Consider the following 22,167-nt stretch of genomic DNA (forward strand, 5'->3'; position numbering starts at 1 on the left):
GTAGCACGCCACTCGGTGGCGCGCTATGAGCTTGTAGATCTGCTATTTTTCAATAGCTAAAGCATAACATAATGCTAACACCAAAAGGGGTTCCCGACCAAAATGGGTTAGACCACCTTTTCTGGATCAGGCCCCGCTTGAAGATCTAGAAAGCATTCATGCCCCAAACATTATAGGTTAGAAATAAGCCACAAGCCTTGCTGCCCATCTCTCTGTGACATGTAAACAATGGCGCTAAGTCCCATACCCTGAAGGGATGTGTTCAAATACACACAGCTTTCGGTTTCAGAGTGAAACTTCAAAATAAAATGCTCCAAACAGCCATGTAGACTAGAGCACCGAAGTCAATATCTGTAGAGGGCGCAAATCCACGGATTCGTGTACTTTTTATTTGCATTGTAATCCACATAGGGGGATTTTAGATCGCCTCATATAAGAACTGTATTTGAAAAATAAACATGTCATCCCGGCCGTTTCACTCATATGGATATGAAGAATCAACGGACTGAGAGAAAACGCTATTCTTACTGCTACTGAATTAGTTACATTTTCGCTAGAAACAGACTGTATCATATACAGTATGAGTGACTGACGGTCGCAAACGATACAGAGACACCTCCATGACAATAACGCAGAGACAGCTTGTTTATTTTTGGACCACAATGATTATATGAAACGATTTTAAGATGACCCCATGTTATTCTCCATAGAGAAATTACTTCCGTGAACCAGGCAGAACCAGGGGATGAGCGAGTGACATCAGGACTTTGGCGCTCTATAGCACAGTGTCTTTAATCTCTTGTCGGATAGGATAGCATAGGATAGGTACGGTGGGACCAAACATGGTCTATTTCTGTTTCCTTCCTAATCTCCTATTACCAATCTATTTCAAATTCAGTGTGCTCTATCATGTGTAGTTTTTGTGAAGAGAAAAAGGACAGGTAGGGTAAGAAAAATAAAAGAAGACAATGACAGTTTATTTCAATTACAGTATGTTCCCGTAAAGCCTGCTAGTTCTACTGTATTTGTTTTTGCGCCTGTGCGGTGATTGATGAATGAAGTAGCAAAAGCTGATGTATAGAGTGTAAAAAACAACAAAGAGAAATGACAAGGAAGGAAGAAAAGAGGAATGGATAGAGAACGGAGTGGAGGGGTGTGTGTGTGTGTGTGTGTGTGTGTGTGTGTGTGTGTGTGTGTGTGTGTGTGTGTGTGACTGTGTGTGTGTGTGTGTGTGTGTGTGTGTGTGTGTGTGTGTGTGTGTGTGTGCGTGCGTGCGTGCGTGCGTGCGTGCATGCGTGCGTGCGTGCGTGCGTGCGTGCGTGCGTGCGCGCGTGTGTGTGTGTGTAATGGAGGGTGAAGGAGGGTGAAGGAGGCTTTAAGGCAGAGTGAGACTCTGCCAGAGGCTATGGGTACCCTTTGTTCACGTACACTCTGATCACGTGCACTCTGATCACGTACACTCTGATCACGTACACTCTGATCACGTGCACTCTGATCACGTGCACTCTGATCACGTACACTCTGATCACGTGCACTCTGATCACGTGTGTGTGTTCTCACCAAGATACAGTGAAACTACACCGCCGCATGCCACTGTGAGACATGCTTGAAGAAAACAACACACAAAACGGTGACCATTATTTTGACACCATTATCGAAAGTATAATTCGGCAAAAAAAAGCCAACGGCTTTGTACTGATGCATGAAATGAGTGTGTTCACTGGTCATGTATGTCCACGCACACAATGGTGCAAGATAGTGTGGGATATACCTGAGGATTAAAATAATAATTAGTAGGCTACAATTAATAGCCTACAAAATAGCACTCTACAATGTGGCACATTGTGAGCTTCTTGATCTGCTATTTCCTGTGAAAGATTTCGCCACCATAAAGTTTATTTTGTGTTGAATAGGATGCTGGGGTTTAGCTGGTCAACGGACTAATGAATGGTTTTACATGCATGAGTTTTTACCACTTCATCACTTGAAAGCAGTGCGGGTGCAACGACAGGCCTGATGGCCTCACACATTGAGGGAGTGATGGAAGAAATAGTTTATGATCTGTTTATAAAATACTAATTGAGCCGAATGCGAATGAAAATAAAAGCCTGGGTACTACCGAGGCTACACATGGTCAGACAGAAACTATAGTAAAATACGCACATCACTTCGTGGAGGTGCTGGGTTCAAAAAGTAACATATGACAAGAGAAGGGAACCCGCACACTCATATGCTCCAAAAGCCAAGGCTCTTCATCTGGTCAAGAGTTTGACCAGATGAAGAGCCTTGGCTCAAAACGTCGTCAATAAATGTATCTTTTGGAGCATATGAGTGTGCGGGTTCCCTTCTCTTTTCATACACATGGTCAGACCCACCCCTTTAGGTCATCAATTCCAGCAACCGAGTTTAGATGTATCTCATCTGGCTACTGAAGACTACCTCGAATCCGGGACGTGTGGGTCAGTATGACTCAATCAGTAAACAGAGGTTTTAGGACTGTGTTCAGCCATGTTCATAACTTTCACAGGCATGTGGCGGCAGGCAGCTGCTGTTACTTCTTTTGTTAATACAAAATGTATTCTGTTTCACAACATTGTCAATGGCTACGTTTACATGAAGGGTGATCATTCAGAATAAATACTTCCGAATAAAATACATCTGATGTAATGTTTTTTGCCGTGAGTTTACATGGGAAATGGTCATTCCGAATGAGTGTTTATATGGAGAAGTGATAGAAGACATGATACATGTTAATTCACGTGAAACTACGCCATCTGTTGGACTCATAAAATATAGGCAGTTCATTCATTGTGACTTTCTCCCATCATTTCATTCCGCAGTAGTTTTGAGGCTGCTGCTTGGATAGGGACGGACATATTATGTTTACCGTCTTTTTTTCCCCACGTGCTCCCCTTCTCCGCTGGGAAGGTGATCATCTCGTTTTTATGTGTAGCCTACTTTATTATCTACAGCACGGCCAGGGCACGCAACACACTGATTATTATTGTATCGGGTCGCTCGTTATTTTTGAGAGAGAGAGAGAGAGAGAGTGTGAGAGAGAGACCGTTGAACACACACACACACACACACACAAAATGCACGAAATAACGCGCTCTATGTGCAAACTCCTCGGCGCGCCTTGGATATGAGGCTTATGAGCGCCTTGGAGTTGGAGCGCAATGGAAATGAGCATGCTCAGAAAGACCAGAATGAATTTACATCCGAAGCAGTGTATACATGAGTCCAATTTTCTTTCAATCGCATTGAACATCGGAGTAATCCGGCCAGTGACATCGGAATGGTTTTTAGATCGCATCGAGCGTTTTCATTCGGATGTAAGTTTTTGTAGGTGTTTACATAACAACGTTTAATAGGATTGAACTTCTATTCGGAATGAAAAGGGGATTTAACTGCTCATGTAAACGTAGCCAGTGTCTTACACTATCTTTCATGTATTTTGTTGCTTCAGGTGCTACTGTCTGGACTGATTGGAGTGGTGTCCTGGAAAAGACCTCTCTCTCTTGTGGTGAGTAACCTCCAGAAGTATCACCCTTAATCTGCCAAACTTAATTGGTAGGTGTGGAACTGACTTTTTCAGGTAAATGGTGTGTTTAAAATAAATATAGAACTGGCTATTATAATGTAGCACGCTTGTCAGTGGAAAATAATGAGGAACAGGTACTTATTTTACGAAGGACAAATATTCAATGTGAAGTTTCTCTGCAGCCTGCATCACTTACATGTCAGGGCAGCATGGTACTGTGTAACTTTCATCTCAGGAAAGATGTAATGTTTTCTAGACAGGAGCATGGAAACTCCCAACGCTATATTGTTTACTAAAACTACAAAAAATACAATACAAAAAAATAAAAGTAAAGATGCAAGATCTAGATCTGCTTTTAGATCTGCTATTCTAGTTATTTTTCAGAACTTTTCGAATCTCGACCCTGACCACCCCATATTAGTTTAGTAGCCAGCCCATAGAGCCCCATTGTGAACCCGGACATGTTTAGTACACCAAGGTTTTATGTTATAAATGTTTAGTATGGGTCCCCAGCATGTAGAAACTGCCGGATGCTACCTTGCATATGTTGAGCAATTCAAAATTTCATCATGCTTTATGTAGCATGTGATGTGTCAAACTAGGGGGTTTTCATGATGCTGAATCCATTCCAAGCATTAGTTTGGCCATGTGGGCATGGCCGTTTTAAGCCCAATGAGTGTTTTTTTGCTAAACTAATGCTTGGAATGGATTCAGCATCCTGAAACCGACACATCACATGCTAGATAAAGCATGATGAAATTTTGAATATTTTGCCTTCTATAGGTTGTTAATGGTATGGTCACATATTATGCCAATTCAGACAGACAACTCACGAATAGATTAACCAATATTTATTTGCAGAATGAGTAACAAGTGTGCATATGATATTTGACTTGGCGTTCGGCTCTGCTGGATTTCTCCCTGCTCGGCACGATTAAGCAACAATCATAAAACATAAAGAGCAGGGAGATAGATATACAATATACAATAACCCCCCCATGGGGAGTATAAATAGCAGAGCCCACCGGTGGTGCTGGGGTGGTGGTGGGAGAAAACATCACATACAACCGGGAACCATGAGCAGAGGAAGGCAGGAAGAGCATGGAGTCTAGTGAGCTTAAGTAGCCTGCCCGATTGGTCAGCTGACTGCCGCATCGGCGAATGACGTGTGAGACTTGCACACACTTATACGCCCACATAGTAATGCAGCATGTTAACCCCTTGAGTATAGAATGAGCCTTTGAGCATGGCAAGAACCGCCCTTGAGGTTGACTGTATGAACTACCTCGCAAGCTTCGTATCATTTATGAAAATTGCTCAACAATGCAAGTTAGCATCCGGCAATTTCTACATGCTGGGGACCCATACTAAACATTTCTAATGTAAAACGTTGGTGTACTCCGTTGGTGTACTCAACATGTCCGGGTTCATTTTTTGGCTATTAGGCTATATTACAATTAAGAATGAACGCTAAAAGTAAGCTGCTGAGATGCTAACATCTCAGCAGCTTCTACTTCTGTAGTCTCAGTTTGAGCAGGGAACAAATGGTTTAAGCCCACTCATCGTGTAATGTATGCTGACTCTCGGGAGCCCCAGTCAAAGTATGTTAGTTCATAGTAATGTATCTCTGCCTCCCGCAAAGGCTCCAGGGAATGATACTCTCACATGATAGAGTCTGCAAACCTTTCATTCACTGTCGTGTCATGAGAGACAGAGAGAGAGAGAAATAAATGTGTATGTGTGTATGTGATTACTATCGTAGAAAACTTGTATATCCAAAATTGTTACTTTTCAGGAAATGGAAAAAAGTGTCATTCAAATTGATCCAATGTTATTATTTAGTCACATGCTCTTTTCATTGGTTAAACATTGGTTAAATATTTATTTAAAAAATCACACCCGTGTGAACTCTCTCTCTCTCTCTCTCTCTAGCAGGCAACAGTGCAACACTATCTCTCTCTCTCTGTTTCTGGCACAACAGCACCACTTTTGCCCCTACTAAACATAGTCACATAGGTTAGGACAGACATTGCTGTTCCTTGGAGTTGCACCACTCAAAAAGAAACAACAGACACTCTTAACTAGATACTTTTAGCCTACTTATATAGCAAAAATCTACACGCTCACACAACGCACTGTGAGCTTGTAAGTTATTTTCACTATTTTTGTCTGACACTGTTGTATAGACAAAGTAGTGCATTGACTAATTTACTGCCAGATTTATTTCGCCCCCTGTTCACCCCTGCCACATCTTTTCAGAGCAAGCTCTTATTTTGAAGACCAAAAACTCACGATCCGTGAATCGAAAGTAAAAACGGCTATTAAAGTGAACCACGATTTTACTTTGTAACCACGACCAGTTTAGTGAAGCTTGTTTTGACCAATCTGGGAAAAGAATATGAGATAAATGGATTAAAAAGAATCAGTTAACGTTGGAGGCAGTGGACGGAGGCAGACTTTTTAAATTCCGGTTCATTTCCTGTTTATCGATTGCCTAGCAGCCGAAAGGCATTCATATGTTGCATACGAGCGCGTTTTTGGAGCTGTGGTTTTTTTTTAAAGTACATCAAAGATTTGTTTTGGTCAAGAATCAGTTAATTTACGGAAAAAACATCAAAAGTTGAAATCTATTTGGCGATACAACATTTCTGCCTGACAGCAATGCTATGCAAAAACCTAGACTGCAGTGCGTAACAAAGCATAGTCCCAGTCATACATAGCACAATCCCAGTAATTGGAACAGTGACAGCGGCTCTGTTCTAATGACAGCCCTCCCTACAGTACATACAGTGCATGTGTATATTATGTGTACTGTACATGCCTTTCTTTTCCACTTTTGGTCACTTTTATATCTTGTTTCACCGCATTAGATTTTTCAGTCTGACAATATAGAACACTGTCCAATTAAACTTGGCGAGAATCTCCTTATAATCCTACTTGGAGAGTATCATTCATCATGAGTATTTTGCTGTGGAATGCCTGTTTTAAAACCTGCTAGCAGAGAGGCCCTAAAGATGCCAAGGTCGGTCCATCCATCACTTATGTCCAGTGCTTGACAAAGTACTCGATTCATTGATATACTGTTGCTGTCTGTGGGTCAGTTTTTTTTTGGTACACTCTACTTGATCATAGTAAAATAGAGCAAAGTCTCACGTAGTATACACATCCTACCCGGTTTGCTTTTGTTCCTCCCATTTTGAATTCCCATAGACTTGTTTTCTGTTAATCGCGTCAAACTGTATAAATACGTGATCCTGGTGGTTTAATTCACTCATATGAATATGAAGAATCTACTGATGGCAAAAAAACACTAACGCTGCCGAATAATTTACATTTCCCCCAGAAACAGACTCTGTCAAATATGAGTGGCTGACTATCGTAAACGATACAGAGCCAGAGTTTGTTTATTTTTGGAGTGCTGAGATCGATGCTTGGTTCCCAGTCTTTGACCCATTAACACACAGCGAGCAGAACCTCCGGGGGCAAACCCCCATTTGGGGATTTGTCGGTGAATGCCAAAAAATGTAGGTGAGTGGATAATTAGCACTAAAATCTTGCTGTGTCAATTCGGCCTCATTCTTATTTCCATCTTGTTCCTTTCCATGCAAAGAAATACATAATGACAATAAAATTATTACAGTATCTAGATGTGCAGGAATGGTACAAATGGTAAGTATGCAAGTGGTGACAAAGCGTAGAGAATAATGAAGATGATAATGGAAGGCACAGAACAGCTTGTTGAAAAATTACAGACAATCAAAAGGATGAAAATGATGCGCACGCAGTCACGCACGCACGCACGCACGCACACACTGTAAGTTTGATTTTGTGCAAGTAAGTAGCTTTGACATTGAAAACTTGCTGTCATCACTGCCATGTGACAAACCTGCTGGTACTGACATGTTAGACAGTAAACTGTTAAGAATTGCATCATCCTATATATCAAATCCGATTAGTCACATTTTTAATAGGTGCTTAACTTATGGAGTTTGTCCTAAGGCTTGGAAGGAGGCAAAGATCATTCCTTTGCCCAAGGATAAAAAGAAACAATTCACAGGGCCAAACAGTCGGCCAATAAGCATACTCCCTGTTCTGAGTAAATTAATGGAAAAGGTAGTTTTTAAGCAAATCCAAGAATATTTTATTTATAACAAATTGATCACTAGTTCCCAGCACGCTTATAGGCAAGGTCATTCCACGTCAACTGCTTTAGCTCAGTTGACTGATGACTGGCTGACTCAAATGGACATCAAGAAGATGGTTGGCACTGTCTTGCTTGATTTTAGTGCTGCATTTGATGTCATATGAATGAATGAATGAATTTTATTTGTATAGCACCTTTCCAAACGTATAGTTACAAAGTGCTTTACAGACAGGTTATAAAAACAGTAATCATAAAAACAACAAAACATCAGGACATCAGATATAATAAAGCATGAAGAAAATAACAGGTCAATAAAACAATAAAAAACAATATTAGGAAAAACACTTGGCATACAGATGTGTTTTTAAAAGCGTTTTAAAAGAAGGCACTGATTCTGCTAATCTAAGAGCCAAAGGCAGGGAGTTCCAGAGCAAAGGTGCCCGAGCCGCAAAGGCCCGGCCACCCCGAGTGACCAGACGCGTTGCAGGAGGAACTAGGAGGGCCCTCCCCGATGACCTAAGGGAGCGCACAGGGTTATGGGGTTTCAGCAAATCTCTTAAATAAATGGGAGCTAGGCCATGTAGAGCTTTAAAAGTAATTAATAAAATCTTAAAATCAATTCTGTAGCTCACAGGGAGCCAGTGAAGACTAGCTAAAATCGGTGTGATATGTTCACGTTTTCTCGTGTTAGTGAGAAGGCGAGCCGCAGAGTTCTGCACCATCTGGAGGCGAGATATATATTTTTTGCTCATACCAGAGTACAGTGAGTTACAGTAATCCAGTCGTGAAGATATGAATGAATGTATGACGGTTTCCAGGTCTGCAAATGACAAAAAAGGTTTAATTTTAGCGATATTTCTGATTTGATGGTAACATGACTGGACTACTTTGGTGATTTGGGTGTTGAAGGAAATATCCGGATCGAAGAAAACACCTAGGTTGCGGGCTGAGTGTGTGATGTTTGCGGATAGGGTGCCAAGTTCAGAATGAAATGATTGGGTTGAGTTTGGGGGGCCAAATATGATAATTTCTGATTTGGATTCATTTAATTGCAGAAAGTTATGAGACATCCAACTCTTTATGTCAGAGAGACACGCAAGAAGGCGTGGTACGTTTCCTGCAACACCAGGTTTAAGGGGGATATACAGCTGCGTATCGTCCGCATAACTATGGAAATGAATTCCATGGTTCCTAATAATGTTTCCAATTGGCAGCATGTAAATTGTAAAAAGTAGTGGACCAAGGATAGAACCTTGTGGAACGCCACATTTAAAAGGAGCTCGTGATGAGGAGGCCTCCCCAATCACAATTGAGAAGCTTCTGTTTGCTAAGTATGATCGGAACCACTCTAAAGCAACGTTGTTTATGCCGACCAGGTTCTTCAGGCGTTCGATTAAAATGGCGTGATCGACAGTGTCAAAGGCAGAGCTCAGGTCTAAAAGGAATAAAATTGAGCAGTCACCGGAGTCTGCATTTAAAAGGAGGTCGTTCGTAACTTTTAAAAGTGCTGTTTCCGTGCTGTGCAAGGCCCTAAAGCCAGACTGAAACGTTTCAAACGCAGAATTAAGATTCATAAAATTGATCAATTGAGTAGATACCGTTTTTTCTAAGATCTTTGATAAAAATGGTAGTTTAGAGATTGGTCTAAAATTGTTTAAAACTAAGGGGTCCAATGAGGTTTTTTTTAGAAGAGGTTGGACCAACGCATATTTAAAATTCGAGGGGAATATGAACAATTAATAATAGACATGATAGCGGGGGCCACAGTCATTATGTTCTCCTTCAGAAATTTGGTGGGAATTATATCAAGGGGGCATGATGAAGAATTCATGTGTGTGATAGTTTCCAAGAGTGTAGTTAATGTTATTGGGTTGAATGATGTTAATTGGGAGGGCGGTACCTGGCAGACTTCAGAAACTGTCCGTACTGCAGGCAGCTGCTGTCTAATCACTTCAATCTTGCCAACGAAGTGTTGCAGGAACGCCTCACACTGTTCTGGAGAAGCTTCTAGGCAGGGTTGACTGGGTGGTGGATTTATAACTGATTGTATAGTTTGAAACAAAATCCTGGAGTTATGAGAGTGGGCGGAAATTAGTTTGGAGAAATAGTCATTTCTAGCAGCCTTAACGGCTGACTGATATTTGTTCATCAGATCTCTGAGGTTGTTGTGTGAGGATACAAGCTTATCTTTTTTCCCTTTCCTTTCTGCCTTTCTACAGTCTTTTTTAATGTTCTTGGTTTGTTAGTTTTCCCACAGATTTGACTTTGATTTTACATGTTTAATTTTAAACGGGGCAATGGAATCGAGAATTTGAGTACAAGTATTGTTGAAATCTTTAACTAGATCATTTACTGAGAGCAGGGCAGTAGATGAGGAAGGGGGGGCAACAACTGGAAATGCCTGTTGGAAGAGGTGGTTGGCATTAGGTTTAAAGGACCGTGAGCAATAGGACATAGATGGCATGGGAGGAGGAGAAGGGAGTAAGGACTGGAAGAGGATGGCTTTATGATCTGAGGGGGGGAACTCTACCACATTTATGTTGTACAGAGGGAGACCATGGGAGAGAACTAAATCAAGGTCATGGTCATAGACCATGGCATAATGATATCTAAACTAAAAACATATGGATTTAGCAATATGGCACTTGATTGGATGGTGAGCTACTTATCGGAGAGATCACAGAGAGTGTTTTTTAATGGTAGCCTATCCGAATGCAAGTATAATTATTGTGGGGTTCCTCAAGGAAGCTGTTTGGGTCCTTTACTTTTCATTATTTTTACTAAATAATCTCACAATCTCCCTTGTGTGGCTATGAACACCCATATGGTAATGTATGCTGATGACACAACTCTCTATAGTACTGCCCCTTCATTAAATGAGTTAGTGAGTAATTTAAATCTGGATCTTGAGAGGGTATCTAACTGGGTGAAAAATAACAAACTAGCACTGAATGTTGCCAAAACAAAAAGTATTGTTTTTGGCACCAGGCATATGCTTATTGGTGACCCTCAGCTGCACCTATCAATGTCCGGTATACCAATAGAACAGGTTAAGAAAACTAAACTGCTTGGAGTTCTACTGGACAGTGAATTGTCATGGTCGGATCATATTGATGGCATTGTAACTAAGATGGGTAGAGGTATAGCCATGGTCAGGAAGTGCTCCACATATTTGACATCCTCAGTCATGGGTCAAGTGATACAGTCATTGGTGTTTTGTCACCTTTATTATTGTCCTGTTGTATGGTCAGCGGCGACTCAAGCAGACCTGAACAAACTACAACTTGTTCAGAACCAAGCTGCTAGACTGGCACTTCATTGTTCTACTCGCACAAATATTGAATATATGCATAAACGCCTGTCCTGGTTATCTGTCAAAAACAAACTCCATTGCAGTGTCCTCATGTTTGTTAGAAACACAATTTCTAATCAAACACCAGATTACTTTTTCAAACAGTTATTAAAATCGAGTGACAGACATAATCATAACACCATAATTGCAAGCCTCGGTCATTTATCACTCCCTGCTCCAAAAACGAACCTCCTTAAACAAACAGTTATGTATCGATCAATACCTCACATTAATATAACACAACATACATTATCTTTCAAATATGCTTTAAAGGAACACTTGCTACAGCTGACCACGTGACCATAATGTTATTCTCATTATGTTGCAATTAATTTTATAGAATAAATTGTTATTATGTATTTTCATGAATTTACCTTCGTTGAATGTATTTGTAATTACCGTATGTATTTTTTGTATGTATTTTATATGGACCCTAGGAAGACTAGCTGTCGCCACGGCGTCAGCTAATGGGGATCCATTCAATAAACAATAAACAATAAACAATAAACACGTACACACACACACACACACACACACACACACACACACACACACACACACACACACACACTACACTACACTGCTGATTAATCGTGATGTTTAACTGAAATGTGTTCTTTTTCTTGCTGTTATTATTTGTTTGAAGCTCTTTCATCGATTCAGTATTTTTTCAGCAAATGCCAAATGAGAGTTGAATGCAACCAGCACAGAAAACACAGCAGGTATAGAGCATCGCAGTCCTGCCCCCTTTCATGAGGACGAGCGAATTATTTGTTTGGCCCAAATGTTTTAGTTTATTCAATTGTCATGAGTTGTCACTATCAGGCTTAAATGGCACTTCTGTGTTGCTTTCGGGGCTCGTTCCTGCAGCATCGCAGGCGTGCATTTATGACGTTAAACCACCCCCTCTCGTGTAATATTGCTTAAATAGTCACCGCCATGTATTTCAGGTAGAAATCACTTTTCTCCATAGACATTTCAGAATATCTAAGCCTAATACATAGCCAACCAGGCCCCCTGGGCATCAAAATGCGAAGGTACAAGACTGTGTGGGGACTGCCCATAAGTCAAACATCCCGTTGCGGCGGGTTAAAAATCACCCGTGGCTCCTGACATGCATGGCGGGTTACAACTACTGTGTGTATATTTTGAATGAAGGAACTGATTCTCCCATGATCCATTGCACATACCTTTCCATTGATTCCAGACAAAACAATTGTTTAGCTTCCTTTTTTTACTTTATCGTTGTCTTTATTATAGCATTTATATTGTTAATAGTGTTGTAAAATATTGTAGTTGACTGGTAGTGATTCTGATTCTGTTGTATGATGGCATTGCACTGTAAAAATAGCAGATCTACAATTTTGCAATGCATTGCATCGCAACATATGAAACGGAGGCGGATGTAACCAACATCTGCTACGGGGTAGCTGCAGCATCACTGTAGCATGCCATGTACAGTACATGACAAGCTAGTACTTCTGTCTAATTCTTTATGCTGTGGTGAAAAAATGACACGCAATATGTTGCTCAACTAAAATTCACTTTCATCTGATTACATTTTCTAGAAAATCACGTCGACATACTGTATTGTCAACTTTTCAACGATGTAAAAAAATACTTTTTTGGCAGATGCATAAATTAGGTTTAATAGGATTATGCCATTGCCAGCTGGACATTTTTACGCCTGGCACCACTGTCGAAAAACCATCTGCCAACAGTGGGTGTCCAGATGATTCATCAGAATTAGTGTGTGAATAATTCAGAAACCATTCAGTGTGCCTTTAATTTTTTTATTATTTTTTTGCTGGAGGGTGACTCTCTCTTTGTGTTAAAAGTGAACCATTTTGAGATTCGTCTTAAATGTAGGACAGTTAGTAATATAATAACAAAATGCACCAATGCATTAAAGTCAACATTGTGGAGTGAGCAGACCATTATATTATAATGTGCTATCGGGTGGAAACCCAAAGGTGCGTTCAGACTTGGATGGTTAGAGCAACGCGATTACATAGTCAATGCGAAGACGAGAGGTTGCGCAAACGGACAAGGCGTGACCTGGCACGGCACAAACAGGGAGAACCGAGACGAATATATATACAGTATATTCAGGTCTGAAAGCATTAGCTCAGCTTTAGCTCTTGTTAATACGTTTCATTGGTTATATATTTAGAAAACCCAGATGGACTTTCAATTTAACTTAAAAAAAATCACACCCGTGTGAACTGAGTGGTGCAATCCCCCCCCACCACACACACACACACACACACCCCTCTCTCTCTCTCTCTCTCTCTCTCTCTCTCTCTCTCATTAGCAGGCAGCAGGCACAGCAATACCCCTCTCTCTGTTTCTGGCGCCCCCTACTGGTATTAATAAGTCATACTCGTGCTCATGACCACTGCTACAGGTACACGGACATTGCTAGTTGTAGGAGTGGTTGCACCACTCAATAAATAGCAAAAATAGAAGATCAACAAGTTCACCGCGTTGTATCGCGATTGTGACGCATTGTGACACAGTATGACAAAAAGAGCATTAATTTACTAAACAAAGTTGAAATAAGGTTTCTACACGAGTAACACGACAGCGATGATAAGTATTGTTTCTCCCTTACTGTCCCCAATAAGTCCCAAAAACGTGATAGCATTTAAAGGGAATTATTTTCTGCCTGTGAAAGAGCTATTTGAAAACATATTCCTCTATCCAGCCCAGACTACATCGTTGATTGATGCCGAGGCAAGTTTACCCCTATTGATATGCACCAAGCCAGGAGTAGGATGAGACAAGCTGCAGTGTACTGCTTTTTCATGTCAAGGATGCTCAGATTTGGAATATTATCTTTTGAAACACAAATCTTGTATGGGGGGGTCCCTGCTGGCACAAAGTCTTACACAATATGTGACTGTTGTGATGATGGATTATGTGTTCAGAGGTAGGAGGGGGGGGGGTAGATAGAGGGGGAGAGAGACAGAGACACACAGTGACAGAGAGAGAGAGAGAGAGAGAGAGAGAGAGAGAGAGAGAGGGAGAGGGAGGGAGGGAGGGAGGGAGGGAGGGAGGGAGGGAGGGAGGGAGGGAGGGAGGGAGAGAGAGAGAGAGAGAGAGAGAGTGAGTTCTGGCCTATTGCGGTTAAAACACCCCCCAAAGATACCACAAAACAGTTTATAGCTACCACTGTTGGGATTTGAAAACAAGCAGCCTCTGTGAGGAAATGAGTGGAGCGAGCATAGGAGACTATTGTTTTGTACTTTACTTGTTTTCTGCCTACACACAATAGCCTAGAACTCTTTCAACCTGCTGGGAATTGTTATAATAAGATACAGTACTATGGACTGAAGGCGTTTTGAGTTCATGGCTGCTGTTGCCATGAACTCTTATGCTAGAATACTGTACCTGAGGGAAATACAACTGATTAGTGTTTGCAACCATTTTAAAATATAACATGTTGTCAGTTCTGACGGTTGGTGAGCTTGACATACAATTAAATGTAATTCAAAGGGGATTAAAAATATGTTTACATTGCCAAAGCAAAAAGTAGAACAAAAGTAACGGTAGATCAAAATTTGCGTACAATTGTCAGAATCTCCAATAAATCAATTTCTATATACCAAGATCACTACCTGTCTATCACTCGATGCAGATAATAATAATAATACACACAACGATTTAGTCTTTAGGGTTGTTGTGTTCCATTTGATATCCTTCTCCTATCACAGCAGCTGCTGTGTTTGCCCATTGTTGTACCAACAGATATGGGAGTTTTTTGTCATTAGTCATGTTTTCTAAATCTCCGTGGGTGATGCCTAGTGGGAATTTCTAAAATTCCATTCAAATACAGGAGTATAGGAGTTCCTGGTGGAAGTCGCCGTGTCCCCCGGCCAGGGATCAGATGGTGTCTGTGCTGCGGTGGCTGCCCACGCAGGCCTCAGCCACTCATCTGTAAATATAATAACTCATTTCTTATCCACCAATTTAAGATAACGTCATTGTGGTTATAGAGCCTGCAGTCATCTTCTATTGCCTTTCTGGCTTTGAGCCTCCCTGTACACGAGCAACCTATTGTATATACTACCACTGCCTTTGCATACTGTACAGATGAACAAACAGAGAGACTGCACACAGACAGAGATACTGTTCACAGACACCAGTTAAGCCTTTTCGTCGCTGCTGGGCAGCTGGGAACCTACGGTGTCTATGGTCTTTTGGAAAATTAATGTATATTAAAGTGTATGGCAGCATGATCATATACTTAAAACGTTACATTTAGATGCCATTGGAACTATTTGTATTACATTCTTTTTTAAAGATGGAGTGCCACCATTTTTTTCCACCCTAAAACATGATCATCAGGTATTATTACAATATAAGGGGGAAGAACGTTTTCCAAAAAGTGTACAGTATTTGTTAAAATCACGCTTTTATGTGGACACGCCCACCAGTTCATTAAGTATGCCTGGTTTGCCTGGTGGATGGTGATGGGTGGTGAACCACAGCTGTAGTTGTATGATAAAGGGGGAGGGGCTGATAGTGTGGTGTCAATATATTACTGTTTCTTCATTGGCCCGTTCAGCCTCCAGGAAGAAACCCTAAATACAAATTGCACATAAAAACAACTCCAGGGTGTCTAATGAAGTACTGTCACCTCATAGACACATGAAAAACTGGAAAAGAAATTGTGGCACTCCATCTTTAAATCAAAAGTCATTCAGACACAACACAGAAACAACTAGAGCTGCACTCTGTCGAGTGCATACTTGCTTGTTGCACACAATTAAGCCATAAATGGCCTACTAGTGCGCAAGCAGAGCGTGCAAGTACTGTAGACCGCTACAAACTTTCAAATCTCAGCCTCTCTGTGAAAGAACTTGTGCAATATTGAATTATTAGGTTTAGCTATTTGCTTTTGGAGGAAAAAAAAGTAGTATTTAAGAAGTATGGTAATGACACCACTGTCATGGCAGTGGTGTCAGATTACATACATGTATACATAGGGGCATTACCTTTAGTCCACCCAACACTGTAACATGTCATCGTTACGTCACCATCGATAACCAATTATACCCTGGCATTGGTACATATATTCATCACGTCATATGCTCATATGTCTATATATATGTATATGTTTGTAATTTTTGCTATGCGTCACAGGTCCCTGGACCCCACTTTGAGAACAGTAGTCTAGTCTTATATATAAATCTACATGAAAAATTATGATATTTTCTCTTAAAAAAAATTATCATTAAGTAATCGAGGCACAAGTTTGAAGTCATACTGTATCACCCTCTTCTAGTCCTTTATGTTGCATTTGACACACACAGACGCATGCACGCACGCATACACACACACACACACACACACACACACACACACACACACACACACACACACACACACACACACACACACACACACACACACACACACACACACACACACACACACACACACTCTCACACACACACACACACACACACACACATACATACATACAGACACACATGCACGCACGCACGCATGCACACACACACACACACACACACACACACACACACACACACACACACACACACACACACACACACACACACACACACACACACACACACACAGTATACATACATACACGCACACACCTTTCTCCAACAGCATGAATGATGCTCCTGTCATCTCCAGCAATTATCCAATCACCATGCATAGTGGTGGATCATTGTAGCGATGATCCTCCCCGTCGCCGTTCTGTCACACTTTATGGCATTGTAATTCTCCATAGTCACATCCATACCACGTCCCCTCCTGTCTATTGATTTAACATAGTCTTCTGAGATTGAGGGTTTCGCTTCAATCAAAATACATTTCATGATGATCTTATTGTGCGTGTGTGTGTGTGTGTGTCTATCTCTGTCTATAATCTGCATTTGTGATTCCAGGAACATGGCTTCCATTTGGCATAGTGGATTCCATATGAAGTCATTGAGTCTGCTGATCCTTATCTCTCTCTCTCTCTCTCTCTCTCTCTCTCTCTCTCTGCAGTTTCTGTCTGCTAGTCAATGTGTCCGTTTGCATTAGAGCCTATCTCCTTGTCCTCCTAGTCCTACTGTAATCTTTGTTTATATAGAGGGTATGCGCGTGACATCATCATCATACCCGGAAGTTATGCGGGAACGCCTACTGAGTGGCCTTGACACATACATCCAAACAGAAAAGTCCAATCTGATTGCATTAAACAACGTTAAACGATATTAAACTCACTTTGCCAAGTCACTTTGTCGCTCGATTTGCCACTCGATTTACCATTCACTTTATGCATGTGCATACCCTCTATCTATAGTCTATATAGGCTAGTACTGTATGTGTGTGTGTGTGTGTGTGTGTGTGTGTGTGTGTGTGTGTGTGTGTGTGTGTGTGTGTGTGTGTGTGTGTGTGTGTGTGTGTGTGTGTGTGTGAGTGCGTGCGTGCGCAATTGGGCATGCGTGCATGTGTGTGCATGAGCGCACACTCTGGCTCCTTCCAGACAGGAGCGGAAAAAGATTTTGCGCTGCCGACAGTTTCGGTTGTCGGCTGCCGACACTTTGACTTCTTCCGGGGCTTTGGGCGGTCCCGAGAGGAGACGCACACGGAAGCCTATTTAATGGCCTGTAGTCCTCTATTTCTTGGTTGGCGAAATGGGCGTGAGAGTGACAATTGATTGACAAGATGTTGACACAGACAAAGGCGCATTCTAGTGTAGGCTATATGGTGCTGCGTTGCTACTTGGCCATCGAGTCATGACTGTCTAGTTGACTGGTTAACGTACGTGCCTTTGGAACGGGGGACCCGGGTTCGCCTCCCGGCTGAGGCTACACTAGTTTTGTTTTCGCCGACGACTTGCGCGACGGCCAGCTTACATCTGACGCTCTCCTCCGCGTCAGATGTAAGCTGCCGACAAGCATAAAAATGAAGTGTCACCCGGCAGTGAGAAGGAGAAGGAGATTTTTGATTGATTGATTTAAATATTTATTAACAGTTTGCAGAATTACAATACATTTCAAGCACAAACTCAATACAAAGACTGTTAACTGTGAGTGGACGACCCAATTAAGCATTACACTTGTTTACAACAGGGTCCACATTGTTCAATTCATCAAAACATTTAGAGACGTACAAATAGACACTTCTATATAGTTAAAGAACAGAACAGGAATTTATCATAAAACAGTGTTCCCTGACCGGGAATCGAACCCGGGCCGCGGCGGTGAGAGCGCCGAACCCTAACCACCACGGAGAAGGATGATGATGATGATGATGAGAAGGGCTGTGGAGGCTGAAGAGCACGGGCTATTTTATAAAGTATAAAGTTATTTTCAATGTCATCAAGGATCAGGGTTACAGTAAATGACAATGTAATTCAGCCAGGGGTGCCATGGATGAAAAGATTACAGGGGTGATCTGAAGCAAACATGAGAACCACTGCTTTACATTTCTTCAGACGATTTTTCAATGTTTTGTTAACAATTTGGACAGAATGTTACTTCGAGGTGCCCACTGGCCAGATATCTCCCTGTATCCCGCGACATGGCTTCACAATTCCCTCCCAGGGGGCGTTTGACTCCGTGAAAGAAGAAAACTACAAGTGAATAACCGCCCAGTAGATGGGCTGCAGGCTGCATCTGTTCCATTGGCTAGTGCCTATCACTAGAGAGAGTTCAAATACTTGGTTCAAGCACGGAATCAAGTAAGAACACACAGTTAATTTACAAGTTTGCTTTTAAATAAATGGCTGCCGGAGATGTGTGTGTGTGTGTGTGTGTGTGTGCGTGCGTGCGTGCGTGCATGTGGGTGTGTGTGCATATGAATATGTGATTTATAGGGACCTACTGATGGCTGGACACTTCCTGGGGGGATAAATCTTCCTGAGCCCCCAGGGCCAGGTCACCACAGGGCTCTAAGTTGATGAATGCTTATCTCTCACACACACACACACACACACACACACACACACACACACACACACACACACACACACTGTTCAACTCACTACTGTGTGTGATCACGAGTGCAACAGCTGCTCCTGTTAACGCCCCTCCTGAGAACACACACACACACACCCACACACACACACACACACACACACACACTGAACAATGTTCAATATACACAAATCACTGACAGGTAATAAACATCAAACCCCAGGCAGGCAGGCAGGCAGGGCTCAGTGTTCGGGGATCAGATTAGCCTCAGTAGCAGCAGCAGGACAACAACAGGCAGGCAGGGCTCAGTGTTCTGGGATCAGATTAGCCTCAGTAGCAGCAGCAGGACAACAACAGAGGGAGGCTTCATGAAGCCTTCATCTTAAGCACCCATTGAGCCAAACACACCATTAATAAACATTAGTGTAGCAGGGGAGAAGAGGAGGAAGAAGGGTGGCACAGTGGTAAAGTACAACCCCACCGCCGCAGAGTTTATCTGGGAGTTAGAATCCACCACTGTGGATCTGGCTTTGTCCAATGTCCAGCATGCTTTCTGGTCTAGAGGGGCGGGCGCGCATGGAGCAAACGCTGGAGAAATATTGGTTCACCGATCAGCGCCCCCCCAGCAATCCCCCCCCATTACTTATTCATAACAAATAGGACAGAAAGCACAAAGAGGCCTGGGCCATGGCTCAGTGGCCCAGGCACCTTTGCTGGTAATCCAGCGGGTTCGACACCCCCGATCCCGACGGCCTTTACTACATGTCTTCCCCCCATCTCTCTCCCCATTTCCTGTCAGCCTACTGTCTGTCCCTCCATTAAAAGAAATCACACCTGTGTGAACTGAGTGGTGCAACTCCCCTCTCTCTCCCCCCTCCTCTCTCTCTCTCTCTCTCTCTCTCACTAGCAGGCAACAGTGCAGCACTAATACTATCTCTCTCTCTGTTTCTGGCACAACAGCACCCCTACTGGTACTCATAGTCATATACTGGTGCTCATGGTCACATAGGTGAACACGGACATTGCTGTTCCTTGAAGTGGTTGCACCACTCAAAAATATATAAAATAAAGGCGAAAGCCACAAAAAAATATTAAATAAAAAGAAAGCACAAAGAGGACAAACTATAGGCTTTACTGTACTGTAGGCTGTGTTTAACTGGTCAGACGTTCTTTCATATAGGCTGGTCCCAGAATGGATATTTTCTCGCTGTCTTTGTTCATATCTGTGCTGTATTTGATGGGGTGGTGCTGACATGGCGCATAAGGCAGTGTACATGGGGGACAATTAGTGTGCTTCTGTGTTTAAATTAGCTGTGTTAGTATCATACATGGTCATTGCAACTGCAGTGTCCCTCTTGGCTTCCTGACAAGCAAGCAAGTACAGACATTTTCCATTATCCATCATAACAATAAAATAAGTCACACCTTTAGGCCACATGAAAGGCACTACCATATACATATACGTGAACTACTTGGACGCAAAAATGAGGGGGACGTGCTGTACATACATGTACAGTATGAACACTATTCTAGACAGTCATCCCTTACAGCCTAAGGGATAAGGGCGTTACGTCATGGTGCCTAAGGCTTAGGCACCATAGACTGCTGTAATATGCTGCTGGTGCTTTTTACAGTTTCTCACACCTGTGAGTCATCAGTTCAGTTATCATCAGTTTGGTCATCATCACTTAACTCCATTTGTTACTTTTTGTAAATCAATATACTACTTGACCATACTACTACGGCATCACACAAACCTTTACTTGGTATCCTATACTACAGTTCCAATGTACAGATCATGTTTTCTCGATAGTAGCCTATATTGTTTAAACAGATGCTCTTGGTTAACCTGCATAGGGATAGTTTACGGAGGCAGTCTCCCCCTGCATTCTAGTATGTGATTATACCTTGCTTAATTGCTCTGAATAGAAGTGTCTGGTAAATGCCTGAACTATACTGTAAATTGTTAAGTATACTGTATGGGACAATATGGTGGTCTAAAAGCAGGGGTGGCCATACTTGATAGTGAATGAAGGGCCACACATTGGACCATTTCATTGAAACTTGAAACACACAGTGCTGGATATATATATTTATTTATGGAATTTCTTAGATTTGTTTCTTTGTTTTTTGTATAATTTTTATCCCACGATTTTGTAACCTATTTTTTACCCTTGTGTCAATTATCTAATGTGATCCTGGGCTCTACACACCTGGGGAGAGCAACGGACTTGAACTCATGCTTCCTTCATGCAAGAGTGTCCAAGTTACTCCTTTACACCTGACAGGGGGGAGCTTCCCTGGTTGGACGTAGCACATGGAAGGAACACGTTATTCCAACCAGTTCCTTCCCCAACATCAGGCGCCCCGGCTGGCCAGGGGGAGGCAGTTTAGAGACCAGGATTACTGCATGTTTTTTGTGAGGGTACCTACCCTTAAAGAAAAAGTAAAATGATCAAAAAAGAATAATACTGCTTGGGAAACAGTGGTGTGGTCTAAAGCCTGCTTTTAAAAGATGGTACAGTTGAAGTCTCGTCATCAGGAAGGTTGTTTCACAGAGTAGGATCATAGCAGACTAAATGCTCCGTCGCCACATCCAGTCTCCAGGTACAGCTAGGTACAGTTAGGATCCTGTGTGTGTGTGTGTGTGTGTGTGTGTGTGTGTGTGTGTGTGTGTGTGTGTGTGTGTGTGTGTGTGTGTGTGTGTGTGCGTGTGCGTGCGTGTGTGTGTGTGTGTGCATACAGTATATGTACTGTATACAGTATGTGACTTTTGTGTTATTTTTCTTTAAAACCTTGAATTCTTTTTTCATACAGTACTACGTTTGTTCGATTGATCTAAGCCAGAACAAAATTGCTTTATTTACCAAATAAACATGCTGTGAAAATGCCAGATGGGTGGTCTGCGGACGCTTTTGACATTTTCAAGTGGGCCCTGATCCAAAAAAAAATGAGAACATTAATACAATTGGAAACTATAGGTGCTGAAAATACTCAAACAATGATGTACTGTATTCCACCTCCACACTTGACTGCTTTCAATAGCAATCTATTCACTACCACAGTGTCACTTACAGTTAACAACACAAATACGCTCCCTTCCTCACATTGTGCCAGTGTTCTGCACACCACAGTAGAAACTGCGTGTGACGTTGCAGGGATTGTGGGCAAATGGAGGCAT

The 22,167-nt window shown here is 42.0% G+C and overlaps 1 protein-coding gene across 1 annotated transcript in view; it reads left to right on the forward strand.

The window, feature by feature from the left end:
* The window catches only part of fam189a1 (family with sequence similarity 189 member A1), a gene marked incomplete at both ends in the record, with an annotated part of 129,800 nt that overhangs the window by 48,016 nt on the left and 59,617 nt on the right, over positions 1 to 22,167 (forward strand). The window contains one exon of the mRNA XM_083759486.1: positions 3,470 to 3,526. Coding sequence (XP_083615612.1) covers positions 3,470 to 3,526 — 57 coding nt within the window. The remainder of the gene's footprint in view (positions 1 to 3,469; positions 3,527 to 22,167) is intronic.

This window comes from Protomyctophum parallelum (genome assembly GCF_964188405.1).
Source record: "Protomyctophum parallelum genome assembly, chromosome: 2".
Taxonomy (NCBI): Eukaryota; Metazoa; Chordata; class Actinopteri; order Myctophiformes; family Myctophidae; genus Protomyctophum; species Protomyctophum parallelum.